This window comes from Micropterus dolomieu, linkage group LG06 (genome assembly GCF_021292245.1).
Source record: "Micropterus dolomieu isolate WLL.071019.BEF.003 ecotype Adirondacks linkage group LG06, ASM2129224v1, whole genome shotgun sequence".
NCBI classification, from domain to species: domain Eukaryota; kingdom Metazoa; phylum Chordata; class Actinopteri; order Centrarchiformes; family Centrarchidae; genus Micropterus; species Micropterus dolomieu.
The window spans coordinates 6,762,726-6,786,211 of record NC_060155.1 but is presented as its reverse complement, the minus strand read 5'-3'; the positions used below and the strand labels follow the sequence as shown (position 1 = coordinate 6,786,211).

General features: G+C 40.1%; 2 protein-coding genes across 3 annotated transcripts; both read left to right on the top strand.

The window, feature by feature from the left end:
* The first annotated feature begins 134 nt into the window (after nt 1-134).
* On the top strand, nt 135-3,431 carry LOC123973073 (high affinity immunoglobulin epsilon receptor subunit gamma-like). The gene is made up of 5 exons (XM_046052932.1): nt 135-297; nt 475-566; nt 808-846; nt 1,274-1,303; nt 1,563-3,431. Exons 1-5 carry the CDS (start codon nt 243-245, stop codon nt 1,626-1,628), a joined length of 282 nt encoding a protein of 93 aa, XP_045908888.1. The 5' UTR covers nt 135-242; the 3' UTR covers nt 1,629-3,431.
* A 1,054-nt stretch (nt 3,432-4,485) lies between these two features.
* On the top strand, nt 4,486-23,334 carry nectin4b (nectin cell adhesion molecule 4b). Of its 2 annotated transcripts, none has more exons than XM_046050910.1 (11): nt 4,486-4,964; nt 9,444-9,644; nt 13,107-13,274; nt 16,037-16,315; nt 18,330-18,447; nt 19,881-20,032; nt 20,385-20,550; nt 20,770-20,845; nt 21,114-21,173; nt 21,787-21,945; nt 22,709-23,334. In XM_046050910.1, exons 1-11 carry the CDS (start codon nt 4,925-4,927, stop codon nt 22,931-22,933), a joined length of 1,644 nt encoding a protein of 547 aa, XP_045906866.1. In that variant the 5' UTR covers nt 4,486-4,924; the 3' UTR covers nt 22,934-23,334. The 2 variants fall into 2 exon arrangements, with proteins under 2 accessions (XP_045906866.1, XP_045906865.1); XM_046050909.1 differs by having other exon boundaries at nt 4,487-4,964; nt 22,673-23,334.
* The last annotated feature ends 152 nt before the right edge of the window (nt 23,335-23,486 follow it).

The window sequence follows — 23,486 nt, the reverse complement described above, 5'->3', positions numbered from 1 at the left end:
TTTAGCAATTACCAGAGTGTTTTTCAAGCGTTTTAGAGGAACTTCTCTGAAGGGGGTGATGGCAGTGTGGTAGGCGTGTGGTTTCACAGCTTCAAAAAAACGGACAGAGAGCCCCGGACTTCCTGTTCGCTGTTGTTCACAGAGCTCACTTCAGAGGGTTTTTTTTTTAAGAGATCTCGCTGACAGCCGACAAAGGAGCATCAAAACAGACCATCCATCTTATCTGTAGCCCACCTGGTAAGATGGTGCGACCGCTGCTTATCGCCACCTTTCTGATGATCAATCCCACCTGCTCCGGTGAGGACTTGTAAATGTCATTTTCTTTGAGCTCTTGTGGGTAGGTTTTTTAAGATACCTGTAGCACTGAAAATCCTTGGGTGGGTGGCTGAGATGGCAATGAGACACGTTAACATTTCTTCTGGAGTTGATGATGATCAGTGATGAAGCTTGAGATCATGTGTTTGCTTTGTGCAGAGGCCCTTGGAGACATGAGCGTATGTTACATACTGGATGGGATTCTTATCCTTTACGGCATCATTCTCACCGTCTTATACTGCAGACTGAGGGTAAGACAAACAGGAACAAGACACGCGCCGCCATGATGAATGTTAGAGTTTAGAGTCCTATTAACTATGTTTCTCTAAGTAAGTCTTTCATGTTGATTGTAGCATTGTACCTGACAACTTTACACTCTACATCATCTTGAATGTTTCAGTACTCTTACCAGTTAAAGCTTAAATGTCTAATTTACACCTCAAATATTATGTGAATAACTCAACCATGAGCTTTTTTATTTATTTTTGACAGATGAGTCCAGCCAACAAAACACCCGCCAATCCCCATGAGGTAAAATTAAAGGTGTATTTCTTCATTATTGTATCGAGTGAAATGTGCTTGGGAATAGGCTTGGCTCTGTTTAGTTAACTTTAAAGCCAAGCTCAGTCTGTCATTTCCTGTAAGCTTGAGCTGACCACCAACCTACATTATTTATACACTGTACACACTCACAGTTTCCACGAACGTTTTTTCACACAAATGTGTCAGTGTCAGATCTCACTTCCTGCGAATTGTTGTACGCATGCAGAATGACATCGCATTGATCCTAAAAATCACAGAATGAATAAAATAATCAACACCGATATGGCTTGAAAGAAACAGAGTCGAACTAGGAACTAGATATTTCAAAAAGCCAGTCACTCTGTTGTGTTTCTTAAGAAATGATTGTTACTGAAACACACTTACACAATTCCTTTGAACTGTTTCCATCCCACAGAAGCAGCCCGCAGAAGGAGGCATCTATGCGGTGAGACTTCTCATTCTAATGCTTAAAAAGACATTTAAAAAAGCACATGATGGAAAAGTGACAGCTTTCCGCACAGCGGATGGTAAAGGACCTTTGTATTTGTTTTGATTTTTGTTCACCTACCTGGAAGTCAGAAGAAGAAGAAAAAAAAAACTTAGACTCAGTGCAGGAAGTGCTGTATTGTTTTGTAGAAATGTATTTGTACTCTTTACATCAGGTGATTTTACTTCTCACTCATTTTCGTGTCTGTGTCTTGCAGGGTCTGACCTCTCACAGCACGGATACCTATGAGACCATCAAAATGGATAAAAAGCCTATTGTCTGATGGAGATTTGGTGTAGAGAGGATGCTGAGCCCAGAAACACCAGAATTGAATCTGTTGAAGCTTTATACTGTATAGTAAGTTGTTAACTTGTGCCGGGCATGTGCATAGAGTTTCCATACATGATTTTTCTCCCTTTTTGTTGTTGTACAAATACTACTTTTATTTCGAAACTTTGTGTTGTGCATGCATCAAATGTTAAAATTAAATTAATTTGACAATTTACTTATAAATGCGATGTAGGAGTGTTTTCACTGCACGTCGCTCTGTTTTTCACAGCTGATTTTACCCAAGTAACCAAGAAAACAAGTTTAAATGTGTCTTTTTTTTCTGTGTATGTGTTCCCCTTTTTGGTAAAATGACCGACCTCATAAGCAGACGAGCAACTATGATTCTTTTTATTAACAGTTAATCTGCTCATTATTTGTTTTATTAATATTTTGGTTTGTAAAATGTCAGAACATTTTGAAAAAAAAAAAAAAAGTCACAATTTACTAAAGTCTACGGTGACGTCTTAAATGTCTTGTTTTGTCTGACCAACCATCTACAACCCGAAAGATATTTAGTTTACAATGATATCAAAGAAAATCAGCAGATTCTCACGAATAAGAAGCTAAATTTAAGTTTATTCATACATTTTCCGTCGATCAACTAATTGATTAATCAGCTAAACTTAGAAACTTGATTTGAGTTACAAAGTGCTTCACAGTAAAAACAAATAATAAACGTATATAAAATCCAAAGATGTAAAACAAGATCAAATAAGTAAAATCATTACAACAAATACCATCAGTTAGGAAACACATGGCGCATTAGTTTAGCAAACAAAACTTGGGAAAATATACTTAGAAGCTCAAGCTGATTCAAGTGAATTTGATTCAGTTTGGCTTGATATTTTGACGCATCAAGCTGGTCATCCTATTACTGCGTTTCATACACACCAGTTTTGTGTGAACAACTTTTATGTATTTAAGTTTTATTAAGAAGAGTATGACCTAGACCTGCTCTATGAAAAGTGCAATGAGACAACTTCTGTTGTGAAATGGCTCTATATAGATTCAACTGAAGAGAATTGAATTATGTCAATATTAAATACTGCAATTCCCAAAAAAATATCAACTACTATTTTTACTTGTTATAGATGTATATATGCTTTCTGTTGTGTTATGGCAGAAATCCGTAACATTTGTAACTGTACATGTTCATTTTGTTCATATCACCTCCATTTTTTAATTAGTTTAAATCTTTGGGAAAAAAAACATTACAATTAATCAGAATTGAGGTTTTTTTTTTCAGATATAGAGAGTTCAAAGTATTCAGTACATAGAACATCTCATTTCATGTCCCAGAAATGTTCCTTTAAAACAGGAAAACTGATAACAGCCGCAGCACCAGAGGGCAATCACACGCTTTCGCTGTAAAAAGTACTTGTTTCATTCTGTGTGACAGCTGATCCTCACCCACTTATTTACATAGAAACATACAAGTATTCAAAACAGATTCATTCATGCACTCTGGCTGTGAACCGTTCCCCCCGAGGCTCTTCACAGTGACACAAGAAACTCGCTCACCTATTCTGCTGTTGGTTGCAAGTAACCCCCTAAGTTGTGAAGCAGGACAAGGTTGAAAGACTCAGTTTTGGGGGGCATTCATTGCTGCATTTACATAATGAAGAAAATTGTATTTATTAGCCTAGATGTTTTCTAAGTCATCAATGATATTCTCACTATCAGTAAACATGCCGCATTGAGAGAAGTAGCCTACTTTTGTTTTTTTGCAAAAAGACAATAAATGTATTTGAGTCAACCTTTTTTTGCCTTGTGTGTTTTTTGTTGCTGTTTTATAGGCTGTGTTTATAAGCTGTGAGCACTTTCTATGCACTTTTCATTTAAAAGTGGGAAATTCAACACAGATTCATTGGAAGTATTAAGCTGATACTCCTATTCGGGGTGAGTAAGGGGTGTTTCATATCAACATGCTGTACGTTGGAGAGAAAATGCCTTGTGAAGTACATCCATACTGTACATGAATGAAGCCGTCTGTTCCTGTCTGCCATTGTAGTAGCATGCTATCATCAGCTTGAGTCAACAGATAAACTGCTGAAACAACAGGAGCATCGCCCACAGATAAACAGTCAGGTTGCTTTGACCAAACGGAATCGCACCTCCAGCTTGCTAATGGAAGAATTGTTACTTACCACATGTTGTGTATGGATTTTATATAGGTCTAGTGTGTAGAGATTTGATATTTAGATATCTAATAACCAAAAGCTACTTTTGTACAAAGCAAAACAATAAGATGTTTTAAGTAGGCCCTACTGGTCTACCAAGTAGAAGTGCCTATTTTTCTAAACAATAACAACTGTTACTACAGATAGGCTTCCAAGTTCCCCTCCATGTCCAGCATGCTTGAAGTCAGAGTTCATTTAACATGAAGCATCTATAGTACCTGTAGTTACAACATTAATGTGCTCTCATTTTGTAATTATGGTATTTTCAGAATAGGTTGAAGGAAGCTGCAATGCCCAATCATTGGCCTTCAACTGTGTTAACCAATCTTTCTGTTAAAGCCTCTGAAGGAGTGTGTTGGCTCAAAACCATAAAAAATTTAAATTGTCTTTATTCTAATTTGTGTTTGGATTTTTTTTCTTCTTATATTTTCTACTTCCTTTCTTTTTCTCTTTTTTCTTTGTGTTTAAGTGCTATAAAGTTGACTGATTCATTATTGTTAACATTTGTTTAAATTAAAAATGTTAGGCAGCAGGATGTCTATTCCTGCTTTCAGTGCAAAACTGCAATCTCCCCCGTGTCCGACTTTCTCAAAACCACGTGACATCTGCAGTGGGCGGAGCCGTTGCAGACAGGTGTAGAGGTAGAGTAGGTATTTCTCCCTGTGCGTGACATACGGGACAGGGAACGCTTTCATTTGTCTTTTCTGTGTTGACTCAAACACACTTTAAAGTGTTTCTGTTTGCATTTAATCTGCCAAGTTGTTGTGCAAGGGGCCGCTGATGAATTTGGCCTGCACTCGAAATGACGTTTATGCAGTTTACAACTTGCATTGAACAATATTCAACTCGTGTGAGTGCACACCAGTGAAGGATTTCTCCTTTTTAAGCATGGTATATGAGATTTGAAGAGGGAACAGCTGCTGCACCTGCCTACCTGCTGTGGACACCTACCTGCTGCTCGCGCTGGGCTTCTTGTCTGAACTTAATGCACTTATTGATAATGAAAGCTGAATAAAAAACAGCCGAGAAAGGAAGTTGATTCAGACCAGTTTTTGCTTTTGGACTTAAGATGGAGTTGACCGGGTGTCTGGCGCTGCTTTTACTAGTTGGTGAGTTTTCTTTTACTTCATTTACATGACAATGAACTGTTTTATAGGACCCTCACTGTCTGAATTATCATTCTGGGACCCCTGCTGTCCTTTTTGTTGCTGACTTTGTAAAGCTGGGCTAGTCCTAAAAAATCACAGTTTACTTTGCTGTGCCAAAGTTGGCAAGAAAATCAGAAAAAAAGGGACATAATATTCCTAAAATTGAGTTGCAGTAGGCCCATAGAGTCGCTAATAAACCTGTAATATTTCTATAATCCTGGAATCTTGGAAGGACTTGAGCTAATAGCAAGCAAGCTAGCAACTTTCAAAACAAATGCTGCTTTAACTTACAGGAAAAATAAATTATGGAAATATATAATAAGCTTAAAGTGCTTCAAGGCAACTTACGTTTCCCATTCTGTTGCTGTAATGACTCTATGATATTCCTATAAGCTAAGCACGTGGAAGGAGGCCATAGACACCTTTGGGTACTTTTTTAAAGGAATAAAATCCTACAATGATATATCTGTACAATATTTCTATAATATCCCCATACAGAAATGTAGCATACAACTTTAGATCCTTTTTTGTATTCATAGATCTGTGCCTACTGTCTTAATCTGCCTTTGTCTCTGTATTGTTACTGCCTGAAAGTTTTTGTCTGTAGTTACACTAAATGGCCAGATGTATGTGGACACCCCTGATCTTGGTGGAGCATTACATTTCTGTCTCATGTTTTATGTTTGGTGGCCTATTTTTCCTTCTTCTGTAGCTAAATGACTAGAAATTATAGATGATTTTTTTTATGAATACAGTATATACTCTTTGGTCAAATGTATCTGGACACCCATGACTACTGATACATTAGTCTGTTGATATTTTCTATAGTTTGATCTAGGCCCCTTAATTCCAGTGAAGGGAAATGTAAATGCTAAAGCACATTAGACTGTAGTGTGCTTCCAACCATGTGACCAAAACCTGTGTCAACTCCTGTGCACAATGTCCTTAAAGAAATGGTTTGGTGTGGAAGAACATGACTGGCCTGCACAGAGCCCTGACCTGAACCCCATCCAACACCTTTGAGAACGGGAAAAGTCGACTGTGAGCCAGACGTTAGCGCCTAAGGTCACGGCCCGCTGTGGCTGAATGGAAAGTCTTTGCAGAAGAGTGGAAGCTGTTATCGTAGCAGATCACTACCCATCGTTCTGGAATTAGATGTTCAACAATGACATGGGTGTATTTTTTTTTTTTTTTGGGCATAACAAAATGTGGCTCTGTCACATTCTTACGTTTAGTAAACATGAATCAGATCTTATTGCCCAACCTGCGTCTTCCTGTTTTTGTGACTAATTCTGATGCGTGCTGCTTTTGTTTCCTTATTCAGTTGGAGATTAAATTCAACACCTCCACAATACTGGAACCCTGTGCTGCTCTAATTAAAAGAGCAAAGGCACATATTAGACCTTTGTTTTATCTTTAATCTGCAACCACAAGTGTGAAGTTACGCTCATCCCGAGTGAACAGGAAAAGCGCGTATAGCAACTTTGTGAACCTGTGTTTATCTAGATTGTGTGTGTGTGTGTCTGTTTAACTCTTTCCTTCAGTTGGGTGTTTATCTCTATTGACGCACTCTCTCACCTTCATTTCTCTTTGCCTTCCTCTAATGTCAGTCCTACGCTTGTGTCTACCTCTGTGTCTTCCCTTTCTTTACCTTTATCTACTGTTGCTCTTTAGCAACTCTCTGCCTCTTTCTCTCACTACTCCACAATCAGGTCATCCACACTGTAGTTCTTTGTTGGCCATGTGTCCTTGCGCAGGCTGCTTGGGAATGTGGGAGTTCGGTGTAATCATTGATTGAGCTCGTGAATCAGTTACCGCAGATTTAAAAAAAAAACAAAAAACTTGGGTTCACCCCAGAAATCAAAGGGCAAATGCTTGGTTTTTCCTGTTTGAGCTGTTGATGCATTGCTCTCTCACACCCTTTTTTACTCGTGTTTGTGTGTCAGTCCCACGTAGACGTAGATGTAGACTTTTAACCAGGTGTGATAAAAGAACCATCAGTATTAGTCATTAGTTGGCACTAATGCAGGAGTTTTAGATGACTCGCTGATACGAGACTACACAGCAAGAGTACTGAAGCTACTTAAAGTGGCTATTTGGGTTAATTTAATAAAGATCTTAAATACCTGAGGCAATTACCACATCCATAATTGGGGGGAAAAAAACTCTGGTATGTCAAGATCCATAGAAAACAAATGAAAATATAATAGAAACATTTTTATCTCATAACATGCAATATTTTCTTGTCATACACAAACATGTCATCCTTCTACAAACGCCGCCTGGCTCTGCCGTCCCTACACACAAAGCAATCTCTGTCCCTGTTCTCATCTGTGACACCACGATGGTGGAACGAGCTACCACACGCCATCAGAGCAGGGGCGTCCCTCTCTAACTTCAAGAAGCTCTTGAAAACTCATCTATTCTGACACTTCCTCTTATAACACCTCTAACCCCTAACCTGTAACATGCGCTTCCTGTGCTCTTCTTCTTCTATCTCCTTACAAGTTGTTTGTATTGATTGCATGATTTGTTAACTCTTACTTCTTTCCCTACATATTGACCCCATTGATGCCAATCGTGCTATCAGTTCATTCTATTATTTAATGCTGCTATTGTCACTTGTGGATCTCTTGCTGTATTGATGTTTTGTTGATGCTTGTATGTTGTTCCTTAACTGTAAGTGGCTTTGGATAAAAACGTCTGCCAAATGAGTAAATGTAATGTAATATAAAACAAAATATCAAGTCAATATGGACAGACCTCTAAAAGGGCACCTAATCCATCAAATCACGCTAAAACTTTCCACTGTGTCATGGTAGGTCTTTGTCTGTTCACAAACAGGGAGACATTTCTGCTTTTGAAGAAAGAATTAACACACATAAAAGCACTATTGTTAGCACTGTCGCCTCAGCATGAAGATCATGTGTTCAAACCCCCTCCTTTGTGGTGTTTGCATGTCTTCTCTGTGTGTCTGCATGCCAGCAGACAAGCAGGTTAGGTCACTGCCTATGTCAATTTGAGTTTTAATGTTTTTGTCGTGTGTATGTATGTATGTATGTATGTGTGTGTGTGTGTGTGTGTGTGTGTGTGTGTGTGTGTGTGTGTGTGTGTGTGTATGTATATATGTATGTGTATATATATATATATATATATATAACCCAGCTCTTGTCCAGTGCATTATGGGATAACGGCAAGCCCTCCTGTGCTCTTTAACAGGAAAAGGTGCATAGAAAATGGATATATGGCCTGTTCAAGGAAATGAATAAAGGAGAGTTGGTTTAGGGTATGTATGTCTGCAATGGTAGTCTAGAAGGAAACTTCCTCGTAGTGTATCACTGTAGAAAAAAAGACTTAGGGCTGCAATTAAGAATTATTTGCATTAAAGTAGGTGAAATGCCAGATATTAGTGGAACATGCTCTTCAAAAGTTCTGACCACCAGTACAAAACCCAAATATATTGATCTCACAGTGATACACAACAGAGAAAAGTAACAAATCTTCACATTTGAGAAGCTGGAACATGCATATGTTTGGGGTTGTTAGCCATGCTAGCAGTGTAACTCTAGGGATGATAATGGCTGTCTGTCGGTCCACGGCAATCTGGTCCAGATTGAAATCTATTGGAGGAATCACCATGACATTTTGTACATTCGTCAGATGATGAATACTAATGACTTTGATGATGACTCTGACTTTAGCGTCAACAGCAAGTTGACATTTTTTGTCTTTAAGTCTCGACAACTATTGGATTGATTGTGATGAAATGTTGTACAGACATTCACGCCGCCCTCAGAGGGGAATTGTAATAACTTTGATGATAGCCTGACTTTACATCTAGCCCCACCATCAGGTTTACAGTACTTTATTTGTGACTTGGTACTTGCAAAACTAATCAGCCTCATCTGCACTTTGTGTTTAGTGCTAATTAGCTAGTGTTAGAATGCTAAAACGGTAAAAATGGTAAAAATTATTCCTGCTTAACATCAGCATGTTAACGTTGTTATTGTGAGCATGTTATTATGCTGACGTTAGCAGCTCAAAGCACTGTTGTGCTTAAATACAGCCTCACAGAGCTGCAGCATGCCTGTAGACTAAGTGTTGTTGCTGCATAAATGATAATGAACCAATACGTTCTCTGTGTGATCGATTTATGATCGATTGTTCAGCACTAATGTTCATAATCTTTGCATGTTTAAAAGCCATGAAATACTGCATAAACAGATGACTATCCACTGAACCACGGCTGTAATCAATGTTTTCCACTATTGTCACTCAGTTTTGATTATTGACAGGCAATTCATTATCATAAATCGCTTCAGTTATTTTTCTAACAATAGATTGACTCGTTGTTAAAACACTTTCCAGCACTCTCCACCTATGTCTTATAATCCCTTAACTTTATTGGATTAAATCCTCTTTCATTTCCTCTCTCCTCAGCGGTGTGTGTGCAGGGTGGCTTCGTGGAGCCTACTCAGCCCGTCACCTCCCTGCGCTCCCTGGCAGAAAGTCAGACTAGGCTCCCCTGTCACTACCAGGTGGAGGGGGAGGAGAAGGTGGTGCAAGTCACCTGGCACAAGGAGCTCCCGGATGGCAGCAAGGAGCAGATGATCACTGCACACTTCACGGACGGCCACACAGGTAGGCTGCAGCGAGGGGTGAACAGTGAATGAGCATTGTGAAGAGAGTTATTCCCAGACTGTTTTATAGAGCACTTTCTACAGTTACAGGTCCTGCACTGTTTAGACATGAGGTCCAGTGCAAGCATTCTTGTTTTGCAAGTACACTTGCAGGGTCTGTCCAGATCAGGCTTTTGTTTAGGAATTGTTAGACCTCAGATATGATCAAGATCTAGATACCTTAAAGGTACAATTTGTAAGATTTCGCCAGAATTTTAGTTTAAAACATTAAACAACTGTCTAAGATGGTCAACAGAATGAGAAGAAGTAACAGCTCTGATGTTATGTCAAAAGCGTCTAATGTATTGTGTTGCAGAGATATCTACTAAAGTTAGCATGCTAACCAGCTAGCCCTCCTGACTTGTTACAGCACATGTGGCTCGAGATGCGATAGTGAGTCTCGCTAGTATCCAGTCTGCCGTCAGTCCAACATGACAGGACGAATATGTAAAGCTGCCCTGAGGGCTTGTAAATGGATGCTGCTGTACAAGCTGCCCTCTCTCCCTCCTCCGATGCTTGCCAGTCCCCTCTGTTGTCACAAACCTCTGTTCTTCTGGAGTTACAGCTCCCTGGAACCCCATGATCAAAATGCATGACTCCACAAAATGATCAAAATATTCCCATCCACTACTATTATTGGAAATAAAAACTGCTGTTTGTTGTTGTATTTTTTTGACAATTACTTACTTATTCCACATATTTGTCAGTTGTGTCTAAACAAAGTGACCAATAGGAGGCCCTCCCAGCAGATCAGCACACAAGGCGATGGTCCATTTAATTTCAGTGTTGTATAAGGAGCAACCCCCGCTAATCCTGGAACACATAAAAAGCTTAGCGGATGCTGCCTTCCAGTCAAAGTTAGATATGCAAATATCCAGTTAAAAGCGTGCAAGCGTTGTAGGTGCATGACACCAAACGGAAAACAGCTTTTTCTTGGTGTCCACACAATTGCACTCCCAGCAGTGTCTTAATTAAACCGAGTGACATAAATATATCTTCCTGGTTAACTGTGTTCCCTCTGCACCTAATAACACTGGTGACATATTTTAGTTTACACGTAAAACAAGTTGTACTATATGAAAGTATGTATTATTTTTATTAAATACAGGCAAACATACTTTACGTTGCCTTTTTAGTTGATGGTTTACCATTTACAATGTGCGCTTCTATGGATGCTGCCATTGTTGTGTGATGTCAGACAACTGTCTCTTCATGAAGTCGGGGTAAATGGATATTCCCCGAGTTTACTTTCAGAGGCGTTTCATTGTACATTTTGTAGGAGTAGGAGGCCAGTAAATTTTGACTTCCGAGTTGTCTGGAAAGCAGCATTAGAGAGTAGCCTGGCTGAAGGGGGTGAAATGTTGCCTCCTATTTGTTTGGAGCATGTGGCCAGGAAAAAACATATTGTACCTTTTTTAATGCTATGCTTATCATCCAAATCATATTTAGAAATATTTTAAGGAAATTGTTATTGTCAAAGTATTCAACAAAGTTACCTTAGTTAGGGTAGGCTAGTTGTTCGTAATCATGTGCACTCCTGACCTGATTAAACAGCAGACATTCTGACTTGTTGCAGGATGAGGAAAAGCAGGTGTTACTACTAACATTTATGATGTCTGCATTTCATGTAGATATTCCCATTTCAGGACCTTGGTATTGTGAATGCTTGCAGTGGACTGCTATTGTACTGGGAATCTTCTTAGAGCATTTGTTTATACTTGTTTATACTGTCTATGTATTAAACTTTATTTTTCAGAAATTTTGAGTTTTTAACTTTTAGTTTTTGCTGTTTAGGATCAAACATTTGAACAGATTCTGGCCGCCTAAATTTTATCCTTCTCAGCAGTGACACTGTAATTAGCATTGTCAGCTGGCTGGCTACTGCAGTCAGAGTGTATATAGTGCTAAATTGCCAACATCAGACCAGGAGCGTTACTATCCTGAACTTGATATTACAGTTATTTAGAATTGTATAGCACACCAAAATCATATAGCAGACATTCTGTGGATGATGACAAATCAGGTTTGACTTCTATTACATTAAAATAAGCTCAAGACAAACCACAGAGTTTCACTGATAATTTCACATATTGGTGTATGTCACAAATCACTGAATTAAGTCCAAGGTGTATCTACCCTGTATCAGTTGATTTCTCTTGGATTGCCTGCTTAAGTCATATCTTCTTTTTATTTAATTGTGCAGGTAAATATTCTTTGGGGAGGGTTGCTATGATTTGAATTGCTATTTGTTTCCACCTACAGAAAGTTGGGCCCAATCCCAATGTCCACACTCACAGACTCACAGACTTTGAGGCGCGTTCTCGGTAAATCCGTGAGGGCTCAGGGCTGTCCCACTGTCAAATCGTCAAGTGCATGAGGGCTCTCTCACGGACATTTTGAGCCCTTTTTGTAAGTCCGCATTTCTGCAGACTTTGCCTGGGGGAACTGCCCACAGTTCATAGCATTGTGACTTGAAACACAAGGGTTACCAGGGGACACCCGGAAGCGAGAGAAATATCACGGCAAATCTGCCTTTATAAGAGAAGAACGGTAAACAAACATGCATGGACAACAATGCTGATGTGAAAATTGTTAGAATCTTTCTTGACATAGATTTAAGATGGTAGATAGAACACATGAAGTCAGAGGAATGCAATCACCTTATTACACACTTAGTTTATTCAACTGTTTATTTTAGTTTTTGCCTAACGATGCTGTTTTGACCAACAATATTGCATTGATTATTGACAAATGTGGATTGACATTTACCTCTCCTCCACTCTGTAGGACAAGAGCCTGCAATACCTAAAAAAATCAGGCAAAAACATAAATTAAAAAGTGTGCAACATGTTTCAGTGTCGTCAAGATAATGTAAAGTGCTGTCCCGTACCTGTTAACAGCATTTTGAGCCCTTGGAGCCTTTTGCACTCAATCACTTTCCACTTAAACCTTAGGGCTTAGGGGGGACATTGGGATTGGGCCTTAGGCTATACTAAATTGACCCGTTCTCTCATCTGGGTAGTATGATGGAGATTGACAGGCCACTGATTGAAAAGCTCAGCTCAACATACAGTGACTGAGGGGTGCTATTTTGGCCTCCCTCATTTCAAACTTCTGTCTACTGTCCAATCCAATAGATACAAAAATGACCAAAAAATATAAAACAAACAAAATAATAATGCAGTGACTGTATTTATTATTACAACTAGGTTTAACCCCTTTTTTCTATTCAAATTATTTTAGGTCATAGCTCAGTGACTGGCAACACTGCACTACAGTGTGATTTGAAATGAGGTCATAGCAGGAGACTGTAGTTTTGGGCCTGGATTGTGGGGTTGAGATGTCATTGGTCAGTGAGAACATATCTTGTAAAGGATGATGGATGATATCTGGCCTGAGCTGAAGTCTACATTTTTTATGACAGAGTTCGGGCGTTACTCCGGCCGGGTGAAGTTTGAGAACACGAACCCCACAGAGAACTCGGCTCTGCTCATCCCCAGCACAGAGGAGTCAGACGAGGGCATCTACATCTGCCAAATCTCCAGCTTCCCCAATGGAAACTCTGAGAGGCACATCGCACTCACCGTTTGGCGTAAGACTCATCCTCCTCCTCTCTATTTTTCTTTCCTCTCTCCCAGACCTTCCTAATCCTATCAGAGCTGCTGTAATGATGTTTAAACCATAATCATCTTCATAGAAGAGAAAGCACTGCCAGCAAGGGGAAATTCAGCAGCTTTGTCAACGTGTTTCAGTGGTTGAAAAGCAAAAGGTGAATATAATTTTGTAATAGTTATTATATTATATAATATTTATATAATTATATAATTATATATTTTAACATTATCGCTTGTCACGGCTTAATACAAAGTGAAAAATACAAAGTTTGATTTAAAAACTAAAATAACAGCAAAGTGCAAACATGAATGAAATATATGGATCAGACTCGACGTCAAGCAATTTCCACCAAGCACTTGTAACGCCTGGAATTTACAGTCTTTAAATCGCAGCTGTTTCCAGTGCCTACCTAACTCTTGAACTAAGTTACTAAGTGGATTACTGAACAACATTTAACTCAATGCCAGATGAAACGTGTAGAAATATGCTGTTTCTGCAGTGGAGTTACCGTCACTTGGTCACATGACAGAATAATTTGGCTCTCCTTCTTCATCACTTACTGGGTGGATTGCAATTGTGTCATGGTTTCACTGCAACTTTAATCGCAGCTGTGGGAAAGCAGTTTTTTTTTTTTTTATCGTAACCTTGTTGACAGACAAGCCTACAGCGATGCTATCTCTCCTTAATGACTTTATCATTCAGCTGCCAGTGATGAGCGGTGACAGCTCAGTCGTGAGCTTGTCCTAACACGCCGCGGATCCGGCAAACCAACAGAAATACACACACTAGTAACTGACAACCTCCAGCACTGAATTCCCTCGACCCTTTAAACCATGAACATTCAACCACAAAATGCTGAATTAGCATGCGGGAGAATCCTACATTTTTAATGTCCACATGCTGATTTAAAAATTTAAGCTTAACCCGCCTTGATATGACTACCTTCTACTTAGATTCTGTTATGTTATAGATGTAAAAAACATCTGGATAAATGTTTTTCCTCCCATTTCTCTGTACAGAATGTCAGTCTCTATCGCTGTGTTGATTTCTATGGTGTTTTTAATGCATCTGGGTTTATTTTGTGTGGTTTTATTTGTCGCTGGGTCACTGTCATCTCTAAATGATGAAATAGTTTCTCCATGTGGGCTGTTTTGCACTCTGAGGATATTTTCCCTGCTGGAAATCTCTTCACAGACATCGCTTGTCTATCAAACACTGTGGGCGGGACTGTGATGTCATGTTTTTTGGAGTTTCTGTTTATGAAGCTTCTACAGGTGGTGCCCTTTTCTTTGTGTGTTAATCCATAATGGCTATTTCTGCTAATGCTAACTACTGGTTTTGTCTTCTGCCTTAATAATCCAAGCACTAGTGGAAAGAATTACCTGGCACTGGTTTGTTTACTACAGTGAAGGCTGTCATGGCCGGGATGTGAATTACAACGTTGTTAAACCAGTTGGTAACAGAGGGTAAAAGAAATGTATCAATGTGAAAATGTGGTGACATTTGTCCACAATTATGATGGACTTTATGATGTCTGGACTTAATGTGCATGACTGGAGTTGACAGTTTCACTGTTGCTCTCCACCATCCGTCGTGGATGGCTAAGTAAGATCCTGGTGACACTTTGTTTTTTTTATCGTGATCTTCTATGTTTTATATGTATTTAGGGATCTTTTTTTTGTAATGGTATTCTTACCTGAATCTTTCTGCAACAAGATCTTGTTGCTCAGACTTGTCCGTGACATACAATGACGATCACTACACATACGTAAACATTTAGTGAAGTCCTGGTTTTACTGGATTCATATTACAGCCATTAGGTCATTTTAAATGAAGACAAATTAACTTTGAGCAGGCTTTGGGAAGTATTAATTAATTCTTTAGCAATAACAATGGATAATTGTAGGGAATGTATTCTACACATTACTCATTTTTAATACTAATACTGTCTTATTGTGTTTTAACAAGCAGAATACACAAAACACAGCTCTCTAAGAGTAAAACAAAACAAAACAAAAGTACATTATTAAACAAAAAAGTGAAGAAGCAAATTGGTTTGCCTGTAAAGGGTTTTGCACAAACCAGAAGCTACTACTTGCTATACACAAGAAAGTCAGAAATTTAACTTTTCACGACTACATTAAATAAAAACAGACAAATTAAATAAAGGAAAGTAACCAAAGATAAAAGTAATGTAAGAAATGGGAAATTATGTACACCATCAGCATACCGCATGTGTCTATATTCAAGTCATTAAAACAAATTCTGTATTTTATGTTGACCACTGGGGCGGCACGGTGCTCCGGCTTTCTCCAGTGGTGACCCTAAATTGTCCTTAGTGAGTGGTTGGTTGTCTGTGTGGCCCTGCGATGGACTGGCAACCTGTCCAGGGTCTGCCCCACCTTTCGCCCAATGTCAGCAGGGCGCGATGTCAGCTCATGTCAGTATTCTTTTAAAAGTAAAACTTCTGTGCGTTTGTCTCCTACTTCACTGTATAGTCCATACAGTGTTTGCTGCCAAACTAGTTGTGATCACAAAATCATGCTCGTACGTTCTCGTGTTAAACTCCGATTTAAGGTCCTCCTTCAGTGTCAAGTGTCAAACTCTACATTATTCTGCACAGTGAAGCTCAAACATCCAAGTGAAGTAACAATGAGCAAAACACATTCTTCAAAGTCTTCAATGCCTCAAAGCATTTGAAATCCTAAACTCTCCTTGTTCCTCCTCCTCGTCTATTAGTTTCACCCATTGCCTCCCTGGAGCCTGTGTCCCTGGTGGAAGGCCAGTCTTACCGTGTGGCCGCCTCCTGTCGAGCCGTGGGCCGCCCGCTGCCCCGTCTCTCCTGGGACACCGACCTGCCAGGCCAGTCCCAGAACCGTACAAGCGAGGGCGGGTCCGTGTCCAGCTTCTACTCCCTGCACCCCCTGCGCAGCATGAACGGGAAAAAGCTGGACTGTTTGGTGTGGCATCCCAGCCTGGAGCAGCCGCGCAGGATCTCAAATCGCCTGGTGGTTCAGTGTGAGTACAGCTGATAATGATGATGTGTTTTGAGGCCAAAAGAGACTAACAAGGGAGCAGAAGTAAACTAGACTGGAGTTTTATTAAATTTCATATTTTTTTGATGGTAGAGCTTTTCTAAGTGCAGAAACAATCTTATTGGTTGATCATTGTGAGGAACCAAAGACCCATCTTCTTAGGTAGTATTCCAAATATTTCAATATACTATTTTGTTTTTTTTGAGATCTTTCTAGAGATCCACAATTTACTTCTCCTTTTCTTCTGTGTGTGATATTTTGGGACAATAGTTTGCATCAAGAGCACACTCAAAAATCAAGCATTTTTACTATGCACACTGACCTTTTGAGTGTTACTTATTGTGTCACACTACATTGTTTAAATCTGCTTAGAATTTGTATGTACTATGGAATCGGGACACAGCATACTATATAATCAGTTCAGCCCTTTCCACTGGGCTCAGAGCCTTTTTTTTTTGCTCCTCCTAATGGCTAATTTAACCAATGACATTTTCCCCCTCTAGCTGCCCTGCTACAGATGTTTGTAAAGCATTGTGAAAATAAATGGGTGACATTAGACTAAACATTAGACAATGTTGGCAGGTTGGATCCCTTGCTGGGAAAGTGGATGAGTAATACTATGGCCTCCACTATCACTGTTGGCGCAGTCACAGAGAGGACACCTAAACTTCATTTATCTCAGTGCGAAACAATTGCTCTTTGTCCAGTGTAATGAACAGCTCAAGGACGTCCAGAGGAGTGGACTCAAGTACGATTCTAGTCTTGAATCCAATGACTTTAGACTTGACAAAAGTCAGACTTTGCAACCACACCTGCAACTCGACTTTTGACTTCACACAAACCTTTTGTCTTGGAATGACTTGATATTCTCCTCCAAAGATTAAAAATATATTTTAGAAAAATAATTGCGCAGCAAATCAAATTAAAATTCTCCTGACTACAGACGTAGAGTACTTGAATCAATACGACAGTCAGTCACATTGTCTGAGCAAGCGGAAGAGATCAGTTTGGCAGTTCACACCAGCAGAAAGCTCTCGGATACTAAAACCACGGATTGTCACATTCACATTAAAGATTCAACAACATGCAAAACATTCGACTTAGAGATTATATATAATTGTATCACTGGATTAACATACGTACATGATGAGGCTAAATATTAGGGACATTATATAACTGATGACATGTCTGATGATAGGGACATCTACAGACAGTGTTGTACGATGTATGCACACGCTAATATGTTCCTAAATTTAGTGTGTGCTCAGGTATCTATGAAGACTACCCTTTTTAGAGCATATTGTACACCTATGAATACTGCCAATTTGTGGTGGTGCTACAGAAAGAGCAGTGTGCAGAAACTCAACGTAACATATAAAGATGGTATGAGGCTGCTGCTCAAGGTGCCACGATGCAGCAGCGCAAGCCAAATGTTCGTCAGTGTTGGCGTGCGGACCTGCTCTGCTGTGCTGCACAATCTCACGTACAGATGCATGTGCAGGTTATCAGATTCTGCAAACAGTATCATTTCAAGTTCAGTCAGGTTCTTTTCCAGTATGTGGAACCAAATGTAAATAGGTTTATATAATATTGTGGACCGGGTATGTGTCCTTACTAAAAGCTTTGATTGATACTATACCAGGATACCTCCAATCAGTTCGCTTTTATAAGTAATGAAGGGTGAAGTAATGAATACAAGTTTATCTCATCACTTTGACTTGACTTGGGATGAAGCCAAGCCTATTGCAGAACAATATCTTTGTCCCACCTAAGCAGACTTTATCAGTGTGAGAATGTTGAGTAGTGTGGAAATGACAGTGTTGATTCTGAGGAATCTTCATCTGGATAAAGACAAAAAAAAAAAGCCTTATCTGTTGTGTTTGTAGTTTGCACAAAAGATTTGTAACATACATGGTTATTATCTCTTTGCACTACCATGCTGTACATGGGTGAATATTTTTTGTGACTGCATGCTAATGTCTGTGTTTCTGTGTCAGACCCCCCAGATGCCACCATCTCCGCCGCTACAAGAGACTGGTTTGTGGGTTTGGAGAACGCTGAGCTGGTCTGCGGCATCGGAGGATACCCCAAACCTCAGAACATCACCTGGATGTGGTACTGTCATCAACCTGTCTGCTGCTCATAAATATATCTGCAATTTAACTCTGTCTGGCTGCCAGCAAGAATCTGACAATTCCATGTTAATTTGCCGCACTGTAATGCAGTCTGCGTTGCTCTTTACATGACACTGGAATCTGACTCATAACGCACATAAGCCACTGCCAACATGCATACACATGAACTACACCAATGAGCAACGAAGAAGTGTGCTTGAATCTAAAGCAGGGGTGCCCATCTCTCCTCGCTCAATTCATCAGGGAATAAAAGCGATGGTGTCTTGTTGCGCAAACTGAAGTTAGAAAAAGAGCGAGGGAGATATTTTCACACAAGGGAGGGAGTAAGCGACACAAGGAAGAGCAGGAGACACATGCTAAGCACTTAATCATAGTGCCATGCTTTAAATATCACTCTAATGCTGGGTAAAACACAGGGTCTCTTCTTTAATTAGAGACACTGCACCAGCCATTACAGCTACGACTGAACACACAATGATCGAATGTTGTGTGCTGAGTGAAAAATATTTAGGCGATGAGACAGTCTTGAAATATTAAGATTGTTCTGGATTAAACCTTTTCAACCCTGCAGACCCTTCGGCGCGTTCATCAGTACATGTTTTGTGGACAAGCGACGAGAAGCTTGTTTTAAATTTTAAAGATGAAGCGACAGCCAGCAGCTGCTTAGCTTAGCTTAGCATAAAAGAATGGAAACAAGGGGGAAACAGTTCTATCCAAAAGTAACAAAACAGGCCAACATGCATCACATTGCATAGACTAGATTTGTTCATTAATCATTTTGGCTGCTAAAGGGAGGTTTCTCCCCTTATCTGTATCATTTTCAACCATCTACTCTGTGTCAGAGGAAATCTCCACCTGTGACTCTGTATAAAGGACCGGTTACAGAAGCTAGGTGGGGTTTGAGAAAAGAAATCTGAGCCGGCTCTAGTCTGGGTGGTAAATCAGCAGTTTAAATAGCTGCTGCAGCACAGTGAAACCAGGGGCAACTTGACCCCTCTCAGCGGACCTGATCAGAAACTGGCTCTCCATTATGTGGCCCGTGATGGCCTCAGCTGCACAGTGATGGACTCTCAAACCTAGTGTTTATTTGGTCTATTCAGATCAATGGGCGCCAGTTGTAAGCCCAACAGGTTTTGGTTCAGGCGAATGTGAATTGGTGGTTACACTCTGCGGTGAACCTGATCCTGTGTCGTGTTTATTTTAGCTGAAAGACTTCCGTGATGGAAATTAGATGCTAAATTTCATGCTGTTTTTTTAAAATATTAGATACCATTAGATATTTGTCACACAGAATTAGTCAGAGCTGTTGTTTCAAGCAGTCAGTCATAGGTTTATTTATGCTTTATCTATGGGTTCACCTCTGTGATACATCATTGTCAATTAATGGAGACATTTCCCTCTGATTATCCACAGGAGAGGAGGGGCTTTGCCAGACGGGGTGTCTGTGGTTGGAGAAAAACTTGTTTTTGGACGGGCCCTCCGCATGAATGACAGTGGGGTCTATGAGTGTGTGGTCAAGAACAATGTGGGAGTAGGAAAAACAGAGTATATGTTGACAATAACGGGTAAGTGCAAAGAATTTCAGCTTTGATGGTGGTTAAGATCACACAGGATTAAAATAAGAAACTGTCTTGCTACTACATGCTTTGTTGGTATTTTAGAAAGAGGAAATAAGAAGACTTATGATTAGAATGTGACCAGTTGAGTTTTAGTGAGTTTTAAACAGTTCTCCTTTTGATTTGGAGTAATTGTGCAAATTTGCTGCCCCCTTGTGATGGATAGAAGGCATGAATATATACTATTGAACTCAATCAGGATCAAAATATTTTGCATTGCTGCAATGTCACTGTAGTTTTGTTGCTGTGTGAATGTGTTTTGTGTGAGAGACATTCATCAGATTCCTCATCTTTCTTCCAGAGGCATCTCAACGCAAAGGTGACTCTCCTGTTGACAACCAGCTGCTGATCATCATTGGTGCTTCAGCCGGAGTTTTGGTCCTGGTCCTGGTGATTGTCGTCCTGCTGGTGAACCGCCACCATCGACGCAAAAACAAAAGGCTTCAGATGGAGCTCAGCGAAAAAACGTAAGCTGACCCACATTTTTATTGACAAAGTCATGTAGTGAGAAACTGTAAAAGCCTTTTATTTATGGCCCCAACCATGATGCCAGCGCGACTGTGAATGTTTTAATTGTAAGCTGCTGTTTAAACTGTTTACAGACAATAACTTGGTTTCAAAAATAACATTTACAGACACACAGTTGTTCAGTAAAATCCTCCAAATGTGCTGTCTTTTTTTCCCAGGGAGGAAATTAACAGTTTCTCCAGAAATCCGTCCTTCAGGAGACTGGACTCTTTCAGCGCAGACCCCAGAGTGCAGGTACACACACACTCCCGCTGAGAACAATAACCTGCGGGTGCAGAGAAACCAGGTCGGCACACCCGTCCTGGCCGGGCGTAGCTGGGTAGAGCCGCTGGCAAGTCATGTCTGCTGTCGCGGCTGATTACAGGCTGCTGCAGCTTCAAACATATAGCATGACCTGTTCAAAGACACTTATTATTAGTATCCCCTTCTGGGTGATTCATTTTATTTGGCTTTTGTATTCATGTTCACAAATTTATTTTTTTCACTTTCTCTGTTTTTCCAGGCTGATGATTACTCCCTGCTCAGAGTAAACAGCAGAATTAGAGGCAGCCAGATGTCTCTGGTGAGTTCCTCCCTGGGGCCAGTGGAAGACAAGTTATAAGAGTTTGATATATTAGGTTTCAATAAAAGAATGAGTGCTCTTATGCTGAAAAACACTTGATGCTCACCAAGCAATTACGTACGTCAAATCCAAAATAAGAAGAACTGAGTTCAATGTCAATGTAGCGGGAGAGCCTCGTGTCTTTTTTGTGTGTGTACAAAAGCACAATGGATTTAGCATCAGAGTCGGTGAGGTAGAGGAGGCTTGATGTGGGTTTGGCTTCCAAAGGAATTCATGGCAGAAATAGTTTGGGAACCTTTGCATTATTTGAAAAACAGTGCATCCTATGTGATTAAACATTTACATTTTAATTTAAAATGAATATCTTTTGGTTTTAGAATGTCAATCAAACAAAAAGAGACAATGTGAAGATGTTGAGGTTTTGGAAACTGTGATAGGCATATTGAACTATTTTCTGACAATTTAGAGAAAATACAATAAATTGATTAATCTAAAGAAGTCCCATTAAAAGCTAGAAATTTACTGGACAGTAATAAACATCCTGGGTAAATGCGCAATATTCCCGTTTTAAATGAAAATGGTCAAATTTATCAGTCACCACTTTTCACCGCAGGACCAACTCCCCTACAGCCAGTCCACTCTGGGCAGCAAGTGGGGCCCTCCAGGAGACGTTGATGATCTGGGACGCCCCATTGTCTGGCACAATGGCGGAGAGAAGGAAGAGCGCAAGAAGGGGGTGGAGTCAGACCTGAAGACCAGCAACATGTCACTGGTATGTGTCAGCATGTGAGAGATTAGGTTCAATAGCATTTAGTTTCGTTTGTAGGCGTCTTGTGGTATCGTGTTTATATTTAATGCTGACTTGGCATCGTCATTGTCAGATAGTCATGGAGACAGAGCAAAGGACAACAAACAATGGAAACACACGATTGCTACAGACATCTGCCATCCACAATAGTTTCATTGTAAAAAGATGTTTGTGTGGGGGAGTTCTGTTCCCTTACGAATAATCATATTGTCTCTCATTTATGTACTAAGAGATAAAATGTACTAGCAGGACTGTAAACAAAAACAACTTTGTGGACCAACCCCAGTGACTGCATTACAACCCCATGCGGTCCTGGTTGGCTACCTTAAACACTCATTCAGTAAAGCCACTTATTACAGGATGTCTTCACTCTACAGGGTTGCATTCAACGCTGCCAAAATGTATTAAAAAATAGAACTTCCTTTCTTTCTTTAAGCAGAACTAGTGTTGTTTTATTGACCAACCTGTTGCAAAACTTTCTCACCACCTTAAATAGTGTCATAGATGTTGTATGGTGTCACGTGCTCCATTGCTGTTGATTGTTTGGAACAGTACTAGTACAGTAGAAAAGGTTTTTTCTGGCCCATATGAAATCCTCAGTGACCTTTTTAGTGAATCTAGATCCAGCAAAAATATTGGCCGTTTTTCTATCAGAGAAATGGTAATCTTGTTATTATACTGTCTATACCAGGACTCAGGTCTGCCCTCTTCCCTGGTTCCCCTGAAGGCCAAGCAGGACGATGGTGTGGGCCCCACAGACGTGGACCCCCTCAAAGAGAGAGGCTTCCGATCTGAAGACTTTCCTCCTGCCCAGGGAGAACAGGATGACGAAGAAAACGCCTATCGGCTCTCGAGGGCCCTCCAAACTCACTTCTACTTAAGTGATGGGGTCCTCAGGCCCAGGGAACACTCCAATGCCATCCTGCTGCAGTGCAGAGGACAGATCATCTAGATCAGACTCTCATCCCCAACATGAGGAGAGAGAACGCCTGTGTGAATTCCTGTGTTGTTCCTTTTTCCTATCCCTATTAAAATTATTTTTGGGGGCCTCAATTAGATATAGACAGTGAAGAGACAAGAGGAAATGAGGGGAGACAGAGTGAGATGGTGAGTGTCATGCAGCAAAGGTCCTCAGCAAGACACGGACCAGGCACGTTACTGTTCATAGCCACCAGGGTGCCACATAATTGGGAAGTGTGGGAATATTTTAGAAGATCCACTGAGAGTTAGATGGCCGGTGAGTTCTGCGTTTCACAAACCTTGTAGGCATGTGAATGGGGGGAAAAAAAATAAAATAAAATTCTCTCCTAGAATGTGCACAGAATAAAGGATCCTGTTACACAATCTTTACTACTGTACTATTATTTATTATCTGCGAAGCAAAAAAAATCCCATCCACTGCTTTGGTGACTTAAAGCTTGACACACAAATTTTAAATCACAAAAGGAGTGTCCCAATAAATCCTGTCAACGTAGGTTTTCTTGTTTACAGTATAAACATTCAGG

Bases quoted from the DNA above. Each gene is read 5' to 3' on its own strand.
- LOC123973073 (XM_046052932.1), top strand. From the start codon at position 243: ATGGTGCGACCGCTGCTTATCGCCACCTTTCTGATGATCAATCCCACC. The intron at 298-474 runs GTGAGGACTTGT...TGCTTTGTGCAG, and splicing joins GATCAATCCCACCTGCTCCG to AGGCCCTTGGAGACATGAGC. The intron at 567-807 runs GTAAGACAAACA...TATTTTTGACAG, and splicing joins TCTTATACTGCAGACTGAGG to ATGAGTCCAGCCAACAAAAC.
- nectin4b (XM_046050909.1), top strand. From the start codon at position 4,925: ATGGAGTTGACCGGGTGTCTGGCGCTGCTTTTACTAGTTG. The intron at 9,645-13,106 runs GTAGGCTGCAGC...TTTTTATGACAG, and splicing joins CTTCACGGACGGCCACACAG to AGTTCGGGCGTTACTCCGGC. The intron at 16,316-18,329 runs GTGAGTACAGCT...TTTCTGTGTCAG, and splicing joins AAATCGCCTGGTGGTTCAGT to ACCCCCCAGATGCCACCATC.